Below are 15,113 nucleotides of genomic sequence, written 5' to 3' on the forward strand. Positions count from 1 at the left end.
TCAGGTCACTATCTCATGGTTCCTGAGATTGAGCCCTGCATCAGGCTCTGCGCTAACATTGTGGAGCCTGCTGGGGATTCTCTTTCTCTCTCTTCTTTTCTCTCAATAAACAGTAAAAAAAAAAAATCATTTCATCATTTCTTGGGCACACACTTAACCATCCCAGCCTGTGTGCCTTTACTAATATTCTTTCTCCCTCTTGTCTTCCTTTCTTTCCCAGTCACCCTTTCAAGATAAAATCTAGCCCCAAATCCTTCATAAATATTTCTCATGATACAAGAATCCCTTTCTCTACTGCTTCTGCACTTGAGATAACTCCATGCATTTGTGCAATGTTCTCACATTTTTTTTTCATGTTTCCTATGTAAGCCTCCCAACAACACAGCAAAGTAGGTATGGTTAAGTATGCACACTTCACAGATAAGGAGAAAAGTTTTCAAAGAGGCAAATTGATTTAGCCAAGCTTGCACAGCTGGAGTGTGGCAGAAACTATCTTTAAACCCTGGCCTTCAGATTCCATGTTAAATCCCTACTTGGCATTTACTAAAAATTGCCGCAGGTTGGCAAGGATTTGCATCCTTTTTTTTTTTTTTTTTTTTTTTTTTTTTACTAGATTATAAGTTCCCTGAAGGCAGTAGCTGTGTAGAGAACTTGCGCTAATGCATTATAATACACAAGATGAGAAGTTAATCAATATCTGATTGCGGCATCCTAAGAGGAGTTCAGTCTGTCCATGTAAGAGGCTTTAATGATTCCTCTCTCCCTCTTCTGTCCAGTATTTAGACTCTGAGGGCTCGTGTGAACATGCTGTGATAAACTGCAATATATCTTGGCGATTTTTAAATTTCTTAATCTAGTTATCCCCAAAACAAACTGCAAATTCCCTAACAATAAGTAACTTTGACGAATAAAATGAGACCTGCTGATCTTTAAATGTTGGCCAATGTCGGCCAGGAGTTGTAGGAATAAAAGGCGGGGGAGACTGTAAGTGAAATTGAGTCCCCTGGCGCACTTGCTAACGACACATATATTGAGGATTCAGAATCGGTACTTTCTCCATCATATGTTTCTTACCCCAATTCTTATTGAACGCATGATCCCAGAAAGCAGACTACAAAACAGCGAACCAGTGACAAGGTGACACTGACTAAAGGGTCAGCAACAGACCCTGTTGTTCGTATTAGCCATTTGTCTGCACAGGCGCGAGTACTCATGATCATAATTCATACTGCACGGGAACTGTCTGCTGGCAACATTCTTCTTGTTTTGCAAAAAGGACTAAATAGTTCACTATTTTACAGTGTTCCATAAAGAGACGTTACGACATCTCAGACTGAAAGTTACTGAACAAGAACAGGGCATCTGACAGGAGCACTTAGAGGATTTCACGACAGGAAATGAACCTCATCTTTTGGAACACAATTAAGAAGATACTCACAGGCTCTCCCCGTGATCCATCCTGACCTGGAGCACCTGGAGGTCCCACTTCTCCCTTTTAAAGATAAAAAAAGAAAATAGAGAATTCTATTTTCAGGCATGCTTAGAAAACAAATATATATAAGTGAGTATTAAAGCACATTAGATACAAACATAAAAATTACTTCCAGATTATTAATAACGCTGTATGGTGACAGACAGCAACTGTACTTACAGTGAGTACAGCATAATATACAGAATTGTTGAATCATTATGTTGTATACCTGAAACTGTCTATAACACTGTGTGTCAGCTGTACTTCAATTAAAAAATAAGTTAAATAAATAATAAAATCGCAAACAAAACTTTGACTAAGAAAAATTCTAACAAGAATACAAGATTTTTTATGTATAATTATAGATCTCTATTAACGAATTAGGTAAAAAGCCTAAATAAAAGGAGATACATATCCTCCTTATGGATAGAAAATCTTTTTCATAGTTTTGAAGCTATAAAGTCTTCATAGCATAAGGATGTCAGATGTCTCCAAATTAATCAAAATTTAGTACAATTTCAATAGAAATTTCAAGGAGATTTTTGTTGTAATTTGGCGAAACAATGATAGGATTTCAATAGAAGAACAAATTACCAAAATATAGACAATCTAGAAAAAGACCAAGAGGGTGAAATGAATCCTTTCATATTTTTATCTTCCTTTTTACTTTAGTATATGTGCTGCCGAAGCGAGCACTCTTCCTTTTTACTTTAAAAATGATCATTCTGTTGTACTGGACCCAATGAATTGGAACATTCTTTTGGATCTATAAGAATTGATCATTCTAATTTGACCTTGCAAGCAACAGTTGCATTTTAAAAACAAATAAAACTTTCATTAAATGGATTTATAGGCTATTACTTGAAATTATTTGGCACTTTCATTTAGTATCTACCTATTTAAAAAAAAAAACTTGTTTAATGTTTATTTATCTTTGAGAGACACAGAGCATGAGTGGCAGAGGGGCAGAGACAGAGGGAGACACAGAATCTGAAGCAGGCTCCAGGCTCTGAGCTGTCAGCACAGAGCCAGACGCGGGGCTCAAACTCACAAACTATGAGATCATGACCTGGGCTGAAGTCAGACACTTAACCAACTGAGCCACCCAGGCGCCCCATAGTATCTACCTATTTAAAATAAACATTTTATATGTTTAAAATGCTTATTTTTAGGTAGCTATAAAAACTATCCTAGTTTTCAGTTTTATGCCTTTAAATTACTATGTTCAAATTATTTAAGCATCTTATTTTACATCCACCTTTTAGCATTCTCAAACTTTTTCCCAAAATGCCAGTGTATACAAAAGTATCTGACACTCTGCTTATAAATATTAGCTGAATTTATTCATAAAATATGTAACATTTACAGATGAATACAGCTATTAAACTGCCGAGACACAAATAAGGGGTAGTGGGGGAGAAGCCTCCTAAAATACACACACAGACACAGACAGACACACCCTCAAACATTTAGGCTTTCTAACCTAACAGTCATTAGGAGCCATATTTTGTTTTCTGTTCAACCAAATGTTGCATCATAACAAGCAAAGTTCTCTGCAATTATGCCACACTTTCCTTCATACCAGAAAAAACATTTCATTCTACATGAGAGCAAGAAAGCAAAACAAAAGCATTTTTCTTGTAAATGCTTCAAATGCCTGAGTGGAAACAGATCTAAGGGTAAAGAGTCTCAGAATACACGTACCGATGCATATGCCAACATTGTTTTCCAGAGTTTCAGATTCTAATGAATTTCCCAAAACTGTAAAAAACGAACCACAAAACGAAGAACATGGCTAACATAATCAGCACTTAGAAAAAAAACTCAACCGTCTCACTTTATGGAACCAGTGTTCTCCCACTTTTATGAATTCTTGCATTTCATAGGCACAGTGAAATACCAGCGAAAGCCAAATATTTCATCTGTTCCAATTTTATTTACAAACACCAGCTGACAAGTGATGACAGAGGGAGCAAAGAATGATGTTTCCTGTAAATTAACCACATTGGGAGGGGGAGTGCTGCTGGCCTGATGGTTCTACAGAAAAGCTAATGAAAATCTCAGAGAAACAAGGATATATGTAGGATCCACTAAGTTTAAAAGCTATAGGTTACCAAGTCTGAAAAATTAAAGAAAAGGGATTTGTCAGGACTTAATAAAACAGAGAAATCCTACAACGACTACATCTAAACTCGACATTAAGATTAACAGGACCATTCATTCCCCCACATCAGCCAGCTCAGCCTCACTTCATGTGGGAACTTAAAAACACAACATTTCAGACCTAACAAATCAGCAGCTCTGGATGGTGGAGCCCAACAGTCGGTTTTAACACACCCAGCTGACTCTGATGATGTGAGGGACATGGTGTATCTTTAAATCATTAGGCCACTTACCTTCCCATACCTCCAGGTACTGTCATATGTGACTTGCTAAGCAAATCTGTAGTTTAGATCTTCTGTATATAAAGGGAGGAGGGCAGTTGTCAAATAGGAGAAACAAGTAATCTGGAATTACAGGACTACTTTAGCTGACAAAAAACTGTCTCCTTCTACTACTCTGAAGACTTCATCTTATTTTTTTATTCTAATTAGCAGAGGGTTTTTTAAAAGCTTACTAATCATCATCAAGGATTATCAATAATTAAGTCCCCAAATTATTTGAGGATTTATTTTCTTTCTATTCCTACTTCTTAAACATAATGATACATCATCATATGAACAAAATATCACTATTTTATTATCTATCACTAGATAATAAATAGTAATAAAATATCACTATTTTATTATCTACAGCGGTGATTTTCATACTAGCTGCAACAGAATCTCCTGGAGAATTTGTTAGACTGAAAATTGTGGACTTCACCCCAGAGTTTCTGATTCAATAGGTGTGGGGTAGATGTCAGGAATTGGCATTTCCAACAAGTTCCCAGAAAGTGCTGGACGGTGGCCACTGGGACCAATGCTCTAGCCCATATCTCAAGAGACTTATACATCCTTGGTTTCGCTTACCAACACCTCTCTGTGTGAACTATAATGACACTGTACAGTTTTACACTTGGCACTGAGTTTTATGATGGCTATGCTGTTCAACAGATATCTTGTTTATGGAAGTGTTGTTTTCCTGAGTTGTACATTCTTTGAAGGCAAGGAACATATCTACATGAGTGTTTTATCACCTACAATATTTAGAATATTGAAACGCATATGAACGCATATGAAACGCATATGAAACGCAAATGAAACGCATGACTACATGTAAAGCTTTATGTCCCCTTCTTTACAAACAACTAAAGAGCATATGAAGGAAGGAGGACTTGGCTATTTATTCTTAAATACTTGATTCCAAGAGGATAAAGGAAATGGGGAGAAACATTTATGCACAGCACTATAGCACTCGCTGTTGTGAAATTACGGAGTTTGGTTATCATAAGACAATGACAAATAATCTTTACCTAGAAGTATGCTCTTGATTCTCTGAATAATGTTTCATTGGGAGATGAAGGATGATTTCTTTGGAGCCATTCTCCATAAAATAATTAAATGCAGTACACAACTAACCTGTGAAGTGCAGTGTTGTGACGTAACCTGATCATCTGATTGCTTTCATGACCTGGAGAACCTGACACATGCTAATTTGTTTGGCTGGTGGAAAACAAATGCCCCTAGCTCTAATCTATCATTTTGCATTCTATTATTAACTTCTTATTTGATATAAAATAACTGAAAAGATGCTATGCTAAACATTATCCCTAAATCCAATTTCTACAGCTAATGTCAACGACGATTTATTCCACAAAAAGCAGCTATTTTTAAGAAGGAAATTTAACCAAAAACAGATATGTAAAACTCGCATTGTATGTGTATTTCCTTTCATGTTGTGGTCACTGGTACTTACCCACAAAAAAAAATTAAAAGAATGGAGAATAATTTAGTTTGTGGTCATAGCAACCCTCAAAATCAGGTGTGTGACCACTAAAATATAATTTAATTTTGAGGAAGTTCCTTACTTTGTTATTAAATACTTTGACTTTGATCTTAATTCATGGTTTATTCTTAGTTTGTAAACAAATCTCTACCATACCAAAGGATATACTGAAGATATAAGACTAGGGAAGCTTCTCCCGGGTTACCAAATAAATAGACAAGAAGTTTGGGACCCATCATGCATAGAGGGGAATCACACAAACTAGGCTTAGAATTCTAGCCCTGCCATGTAAATGACCGCACTTCTGGATAAATTAATTAATCTGTATTAATCTGACCATAATGTCTAAGTGGCATTAATACTCCCAACTCCCAAGATTCTTTTATTAAGAAAACAAATTAAGAGGCTTTGTGAAAGTACCTTGCACATCTCAAGACACAGAAGGGAAGATTCATGAAAGTTTGCTATTTCATTGTCATCAAAAAGTTGGGGTTTCAACAATCCTTTACCTTATGATTTGTTTTAGGCTTCACTTTTTTCAAATAATATGGTATTTTCATATTTGTACTGCTATGGCTTAGCATTATCATTTAGAAAACATGAGTATTTTTAAAAAGATGGTCAATATTTTAATCTAGCTAAAATACCACAAAAATAATAGAGGCCATAGTTCCATCATCATTTCCTATATTGAAGAAAGATTATTTGGCTATAACATGATTTTTCAACAATTTGGTGAAAGACACTTTCAGTGGTTATTAAATTATGGCTACATGATCTAGGACACATTATTAATCTCCTCATTCTTTAGTTGCCTCATCTCTAAGAGGATAATTTCTTTTTTCCACTTGTAGTTCAATGACTTTTGAGTTTAATGGGAGAATGCATATACAATGCTGGGAAAAGAGCCAGGCATGTAGGAAGTATCCATAAATTGTGTCTGTTATCATGTGTCCTGTCCTGTGTTCACTTCTCTCCAGATCCAGTTTCGACACCATTTTTCAGTATTTCAACTGCTAACTGAGATTCTTATCCCTTTGCCTCACTGTTCAAGCACAGCACTTGCTTATGCAAACCTCAATATTGAGTTAATCAAACGGAAAGCCTCCTCAGACCCACTCTTGGGTTTCTAAGTATAGCAGTGGGAGGGGAAATATAGTACCACTGTTGACCAGATGATAACTTCCAGCTTCAAATACACTTCAAAGCAGCTTCTATATTTTCTTAATCTCTTCTGTACCACATTCTCCACAGAGCTAAAAGTTCTTTAATCAACAGAAATTCCCTTTTCCCTGCCTCTCAACAGGTGATAATTTATACTTCCTTAGAGGAAAGAGAAGTTAGACATCTTGCCACCAAACCAACAAACTGTCCTGAATTTACATCCACCCATTCTTTTTTTCTTCTTCTTTTCTTCCTCCCCCTCCTTCTTACATCCTTCATTTCTTCCTTCTTTCCTTCCTTCCTTTTTTTTTTTTTTTTTTTTTTTACAGTGAAAGGGTCTCTTTCCCACAACCTAAGATAGTCCCTTCCAATTCCGTTCACTCTCCCATTCCTTCCCCTCTGCAAATGAGACAGTTATCAGTATTTAACTACTTGCTGGACATGTACTCTTAAATGTGCCACATTATAATCAAATGCACACATTATACTTCTCATTTCTCCACCTCCCCAACCGAAGGCATACTTAACCTATCCCAATAATTGATTCCATTGATTAAATAAACATTGAGGGGCACCTAGGTGGCTCAGTCTCTTGAGCATCCAACTTTGGCTCAGGTCATGATGTCATGGTTTATGAGTTCGAGCCCCACATCAGGCTTGCTGCTGACAGTGCAAAGCCTGCTTCAGATCCTCTGTTCCCCTCTCTTTCTGCCCCTCACTCACGCTCTCTCTCAAAATAAACAACCATTAAAAAAGATTCTCTCTCTCCCTCTGCCCCTGTCCCCCACTCTGATAAATAATTAAGAATAATTAAATAAAAAGCTAACTTCACTATACATAAAAAGGAGATGCTCTAGAATTAAGAAGCCTAGTAAGCTGCTCAAACTTTTACACCCCTATTACTGTAGGTCCAAATACACATAAAACATTTCAAATTGAGAAAAATCTGCAGACAATATTCAAACAAAACTACTAAATGAAAAACATAAAATAAGAACCCAAACATTTCAATTTCTCTCATACAAAAATAAACATGAAGCAGGAAAAAAAAACTGCAACAAATGCTATAACCTGTAGAAAACATGTTAAGACATAAGAAATCAGAGAACACTGTATTCACAAGCATTTCCTAAGAAATACACTATAGAAGCAGCTTCTATAAACCACAATGATGACTATAACTGATAAATATACCTGGGGATGAACCCTGAATATATTTAATTGCAGATTTGAAACAAAGGTGGGCAAAGAGTGGAAAATAGCTTATAAATATTAGAGCAGGGGAGGGGCAGAGAGAGAGGAAGAGAATCCCAAGGAGGCTCCATGCTCAGCACAGAGCCTGACACGGGGTTTGATCTGATGACACTGAGATTATGACCTGAGTTGAAATCAAGACCTAAGTGACCGACCCACCCAGGTGCCCCTCTAAAAGTAGCATTAATGAGAAAACACTGCACATTAATATCAAGGGAATACAATTGAAGCAATAATCAAAAAGAATACATATAATTTAAATACTGGAAGCAAAAAATAGGAAAAGAATGAAAATAAATGAATTCAATTCCCAATTGTAAAACCTAGAAAAATATAAGAAAAAAGAAAGAAGTTAGGAAGTAGTATAAATGTAATAACAAAACAAAAAACGAAACAAAAAAACAAAAACAAAAAACACACCAAAAACCAGAAATGGAAAAATCAGTGAAGTTAATAATTAAATTACAATGTTGGTTCTGTGAAAAAAAAAACACAAATAGAAAAACCACAATCTCATATAATCAAGCAAAAACAAAAAAACAACAAAACAAAACAAAAAAAACAGTAGAAAATGAAAGCACAAATATTCAAACAAGTAACAAAGAGAGACAAATTACTGAAACCAAGAACTTTTTAAAAACTATAGAGGAATCTGCACAATTTTATACAAGTCCTTTGAAAAATCTAGATGGAATGGCTCATTTCCTACAAGAATGAAGTTTACTATTATTGACCCTATGAGAGATATAGTGCTCAACTTAACCAGTTTCCATGTAAGAAATAACAGAAAGTTATCACGAAACGATTCAACACAAAAAGCATCAGGCCAAGATGACAAAGGAGAAAATGAGGAAAAACCCTGTGGTGCATGAATTCAACTGTAACTGTGTTAACTTATTACAAAATATCAGGAATGAGAGCACATTAAAAAATCCTACATTAAAAGGACAAGAATATGACACCAAAATAGGCACATAGATCAAGGGAACAGAAAACCCAAAAAGAAGCCCACATTTACACGGTCAATTGATTTTTGACAAAACAGCAAAGAATACACAATGGGAAAAAGTCTCTTCAGCAACTGATGTTGAGAGAATTGGACAGCAACATGTAAAAGAATGGAACTGGACTGCTGGCTTACACCAAAAACAAAGATGACATCAAAATGGTGAAGTGCCTGGATGACTCAGTTGGTTAAGGGTCTGACTTTGGCTCTGGTCATGATCTCACAGTTCATGGGTTCAAGCCCCACATATTGCTCTAAACTGATTGTGTGAAGACTGCTTCAGATTCTCTCTCTCTCCCTCTACCTCACTTCCCCTCCCTCACTTTCTCCCATACACATGCGGGCGCACTCACTCTCCCTCTCTCTCAAAAAAATAAACTTTAAAAAAATTCAAAATGGATTTAGTACTTAAAGTTAGATCTGAAATTATAAATATCCTTAAAGAGAACAGAGGCAGTAATTTCTCTGACATCAACCATAGCTACTTTTTTTCTAGATATGTCCTCTGAGGCAAGGGAAACAAAAGCAAAAATAAACTACTGGGAGTACATCAAAATAAAAAGCTTCTCAGGGCGCCTGGGTGGCTCAGTTGTTTAAGCATCCGACTTCAGCTCAGGCCATGATCTCACAGTTCACAGGTTCGATACCCACGTCAGACTGTGTGCTAACAGCTTGAAGCCTGTAGCCTGCTTCAGAATCTGTGACCCCCTCTCTCTCTGCCCCTCCCTCTCGAAAAATAAGTAAATGTTAAAAATAATTTAAAAAAAAAGGTTCTGTGCTGACCATCAACAAAACTAAAAGACAACCTACTGAATGGGAGAAGATATTTGCAAATGACAACTCTACAGAGATTTAGAATACAGAATATATAAAGAATTTATACAACTCAACAACCAAATAACAAATCATCTAATTTAAAAATAGACAGAAAACATGAATAGACATTTTCTCAAAGAAGACATACAGATACCAACAAACACATGAAAAGATGCTTATCATCACTTATCACCAGAGAATGCAAATCAAAACTACAATAAAATATTACCTCACACCTATCAGAAAGGCTAAAATAGAAAATAAAAGAAACGAGTGTTGGAGAGGATGTAGAGAAAAAGAAACGCTTGGGGTGCCAGGGTGGCTCAGTAGGTTGGGCATCTGACTTTGGATCAGGTCATGATCTCATGTATCGTGAGTTCAAGCCCCACACCAGGCTGTGTGCTGACAGCTCAGAGCCTGGAGCTTGCTTCAGATTCTATGTCTCCCCTCTTTCTGCCCCTCCCCGACTCATGCTCTTTCTTTCTCTAAAAAATAAACAAACATTAAAAAAAATTTTTTTAAAGAAAAAGGAACCCTCGTGCAATTTTGGTAGGAGTGTCAACTGATACCACCACTATGGAAAACAGTGAGGAGGTTCCTCAAAAAGTTAAAAATGGAACTACCCTATGATACATAATTGCAATACGCAGGATATTTACCTAAAAAGTACAAAAACACTAATTCAAAGGTATACATGCACCCCTAAGTTTACTGCAGCATTATTTACAATAGCCAAATTATGAACATACCAAGTGTCCATCTATAGATGAATGGATAAAGAAGAGATGGCATATACATAAAACAGACTATTATTCAGCCACAAAAAAGAATGAAATCTGCCATTTGCAACAACACGGGTGAAGCCAGAGAGTATAACGCTAAACAAAATGTCAGAGAAAAACAAATACCATATCATTTCACTCATATGTGGAATTTAAGAAACAAATGAGCAAAGGAAAAAAAGAGAGAAACAAACCGGGAAACATCTTTTATTTTAAAGATTTGTGGGGTGCCTGGGGAGCATCCAACTCCTGATTTTGGCTCAGGTCATGATCCCACGGTTCCAGGGTTGTGGGATCAACCCCTCTGTTGGGCTCTGAGTTGAGCATGGAGCTTGGTTAAGATTCTCCCTACCAGCCCGCCCTGCCCCTCTCCCATTCTCTCTCTAAAAATAAAGTATTTATTTATTAAAAATTGCTTGCTTGTTTTTTATTTACTTATTTATTTATTTATTTACTTACTTATTTATTTATTTATTTAGGAGGGGGAGAGAGAAAGAAAGAGAGAGAGAGAGAGAGAGGAGAGCGAATCTTAAGCAAGCTCCATGCTCAGCACGGAGCCTGATAGAGGGGTTGATCCCACAACCCTGGGATCATGACCCAAGCCAAAATTAAGAGTCGGACATTCAAATGACATAGCCACTCAGGCACCCCAAGACTTGTAACTTTTGAGAACTGATGTATTACCCTAGGGGAGGTAGGTGTGGGACTGGGTCAAACAGGTAATGGGGATTAAAGAGTATACTTTTCATGATGAGCACTGAGTAATGCATAGATGTGTTGAATCACTATCTTGTATACCTGAAACTAATGTAACACTGTATGTTAACTATACTGGAATTAAAATTTCAAACTTCATAAAATTAGTTAATTAAACAGACAAGAATAATGCAATATTATAAATAAAATATGCCAACAAATTGAAAATGAAATGAACAAATTCCTTCAAAGACACAAATTAGCAAAACTTACCCAAGAAGGAAGAAAAACACTAAGTATCCCAATATTTAGTAAAAGAATTTAATTAGTAATTAAAATCTTCCTCAAACTTAAAAAGCTCAAGTCCAGATCATTTCACTGGTAAATTCTACCAAATAAGGAAGAAATCATACCAATTCTACATAATCTCTTTTAGAAAAGAAAACCTAGTATTTATCTTGATACCAAAGCCATACAAAAAAAATCACAAGAAAACTACTGACCACTATCTTTCATGAGCATAAACACAGAAGTCCTTAATAAAACATTTCCAAAATGAATCCAGCAATATATAAAAGGAATATAATATCACCACCAATATAATTATCCCAATAATGCAAGGTTAGTGTAACATACAAAAATCAATACCATACATCGTATTAAAGAAATAAGAGAGGAAAACAATATAAATCAACTCAATAAATGCAGAAAGTTTCTCACAAAATACCTAATCATAATTAAAGAGAAAAACTCTAAAGAGATTACAAATAAAAAGGAATTTCTTCAACCTGATGAAGGGTTTCTATATAAAACAACTAACATTTACTGGTGAAAGACTGCAGGCTTTCTAACTACGACCAGAAACAAGGCAAGAAATATACACTCTCACTACTTCTATTCAATGTTGCACCAGAGGGCCTGTATAATGCAATACTATTATTAAAATAAATTTAAGTCATATGAATTAGTATAGAAGAAAATTGTCTTTATTTCTAAACAATATGCTTATCTATGCAGAAAAAATCTAAGGAATTTACAAAGCAAGTTGCAGGAATCAATAAGTGAGTTTGGCAATAATGCAGGGTATATAATCAACATACCAACCATTGTATTTTTATATGTTAGCAAGAGAAAATAAATTTTTAAAAATCTATTCACAAGAGCATTTAACAAAATTTTTGCATATGAATTTAACAAAATCACATACAAGATCTGCATGCTGAAAACTACAAAACATTTCTGAGATATATTAAAGAAAGACCATCTAGGTGGAATGATATACCATGTTCATGGACTGGAAGAACTCAATATTGTTACAACCAGAACTCTCCTCTAATAAATGTAAAGATATGTACATACTCTCCGCTCTGTGAGTTGAAATTTTAATCTCAGCCCCTCTGTCCTATCATGAGTAGGAACTGGAAAAAAGCAGTAAAAGGAAAAAAGCAGTAACTTCACAGTGAAGAAACCTGACAAACACTACCATAACCAAATGATCAAAGTTAATATAATCAATGATTAGTCAAGTGGATAGCATATATACTCTCTGATGAGTAGGTCACTTCACCTTTGTGTTATTCTTCCCTTCCCACCAAAACCATAAATAAAAAATAAAAAATACAGTTACAGCCTAATCATGAAGAAACTATCAGAAAAACCCACATTGAGTGATATTCTACAAAATACGTAATCAAAGCTCTTCAAAATTGTCCAAGTCATGAAAAACGAGAAAAGGCTGATAAATTATCATTGATTAGAAGAGACTAAGGAGACATAACAAAACAATGCAATGTGGAATATCCTCAATTAGATCATGGAATAGAAAAAAGACATATGAATAAAATCCAAATAAAGTATGGAGTTTAACTTATAGCAATGTGTCAATATTGATGTCTTACTTTTGACAAATGTACCATAGCAATATGTTAACATCAGGACAAAATGGACAGAGTGTGTAAGGGAACTCTGTATACTGTTACTTGCAACTTTTGTATAAATCTAGAATTATTCCAAACTAAAAAGTATACTGAAGCTTAGTAGTTTGGTAGTTTCTTAATAAGTTAAACCCAAATATGCATCAACCAATGAGTGAATAAATAGGAAATATCATCAATAAAAATGAATAAAGTACTGTATAGGCCAAAACACAGAAAGAACTTGAAAATGTTCTGTTAAGTGTAAGAAGTTAGCCACAAAAGGCCACATACTGACAAATTCCCTATCAAATATTCATAACAGGAAAATCCATAGAGACAGAAAGTACATTAGAGGTTGCATAGGGCTGAAAGTAGAGGGGTAGTGGCTGGGAGGAAATTGAAAGAGACCACTAATGAGTATAGGGTTTCTTTTTGAGGTGATTAAAATGTTCTAAAATTAGGTTGAAGTGACAATTTAATAACTCTAAGTATACTGAAAACCATTGAATTGTGTGTACAATAAGTTAAATAGGTAAACTATATAATGTGTGGTTTATTTATAAATAAAGCTGTTAAAAACTGAACTATAGTTTACACTTGTGGGTATACGCATGCAATCATGCTACCCAGATTAATATCAAAAAGGGCAATAAACTCAAAAAAAAAAAAAGAAGCTCAAAGTTAGCTGGAGGAAGGAAATGATTAACATTTGAACAAAAATAAATAAAATATAGAATACAAAAAATAGAAAAAATAGACAAAGCCAGAGTTGATTTTTTAAAAAGATATAAAATATGGACAAATCCTTAGTTATCTAGACAAAGAAAAAAGAGAGAAGACTCAAATAAAGTCAGAAACAAAAGAGGAGACATTACAATTGATGCCACAGAAATGAAAAAGATCATGAGGGACTATTATGAATAATTGTATGCAAAAAAAAAATTGGACATACTAAAAGAAATGGATAAATTCCTAGAAACACAAAACCTGCCAAAAGTGATAGAAGAAGAAAGAGAAAGACTGAAAAGACCGAAAAGACCAAAAACAAATGAGGAGACTGAATGGGTAATCAAAAGTCTTGCAATAAATAAAGTCCCAGGACCATAGACTTCACAGGTAAATTCTACTAAACATTTAAATATGAACCCTTCTTAAAATGTTCCAAGAAATAGAAGAGAGAACACTTCCAAATCATTTTATGAGGCCCGTATTAGCCTGCTACTAAAGCCAGACAAAACACCACAAGAAAGAAAACCACAATATCCTTGATGAAGGTGCATGCAAAAGTCCCCAACAAATAGTAGCAAACTGAATTCAACAGCACATTGAAAGGATCATACATCATCACTAAGTGAGATTTATCCCTGGGATACAAAGATGGCAGTATATGCAAATCAGTGTGATACACCACATTACCAGAATAAAGATAAAAATCACATGATCAAGAAATGCAGAAAAAACATTTGACAAAATTCAACATCATTTCATCATCAAAACTCTCAACAAACTAGGTACAGAAGGAACTTAAAAAAGATCGCATATAGGAAAAACCCACAGTGAACATCGTATTTAATGATGAAAAACTGAAAGCTTCTCCTTTATGATGAGGAACAAGACAAAGATGTACACTCTTACCACTTCTTTTCAACATAGTACTAGAAGTACTAGTTAGGGAAATTAGGCAAGAAAAAGAAAGAAAAAACATCAAAATTGGAAAAAGAAGTAAAACTGTCTCTGTTTATAGATGACATAATCTCATATATAGGAAATCCTAAAGACTCCACAAAAAAACTGTTCAAACTAATAAATTCAATAAGGTTGCAGGATACAAAATCAACATATAAAACTCAATTGCATTTTTATATGCTAATAGCAAACTATACAAAAAGAAAATTAAGAAAACATCATATTTATAACAGCATAAAAATAATAAAATACTTTGATATAAACTAAACCAAAAAGGAGAAAGACTTATACACTAAAAACTATAAAACATTAATGAAAGAAATTAAGGAATAAACAAATAAATGAAAGTCATCTCTAGTTCATGGACTGGAATATTTTTTATTGTTAAAACATCC

At 34.8% G+C, this 15,113-nt stretch overlaps 1 protein-coding gene across 4 annotated transcripts in view; it reads right to left on the bottom strand.

Annotated features, from left to right (window-relative positions):
- COL21A1 (collagen type XXI alpha 1 chain) overlaps positions 1–15,113 on the bottom strand; it is a 170,118-nt gene that overhangs the window by 38,657 nt on the left and 116,348 nt on the right. For all 4 annotated transcript variants that reach the window (XM_049653848.1, XM_049653845.1, XM_049653846.1 and 1 more), the window contains exon 16: positions 1,439–1,492. In XM_049653848.1, coding sequence (XP_049509805.1) covers positions 1,439–1,492 — 54 coding nt within the window. The remainder of the gene's footprint in view (positions 1–1,438; positions 1,493–15,113) is intronic.

Source organism: Panthera uncia (assembly GCF_023721935.1).
Source record: "Panthera uncia isolate 11264 chromosome B2 unlocalized genomic scaffold, Puncia_PCG_1.0 HiC_scaffold_24, whole genome shotgun sequence".
NCBI classification, from domain to species: domain Eukaryota; kingdom Metazoa; phylum Chordata; class Mammalia; order Carnivora; family Felidae; genus Panthera; species Panthera uncia.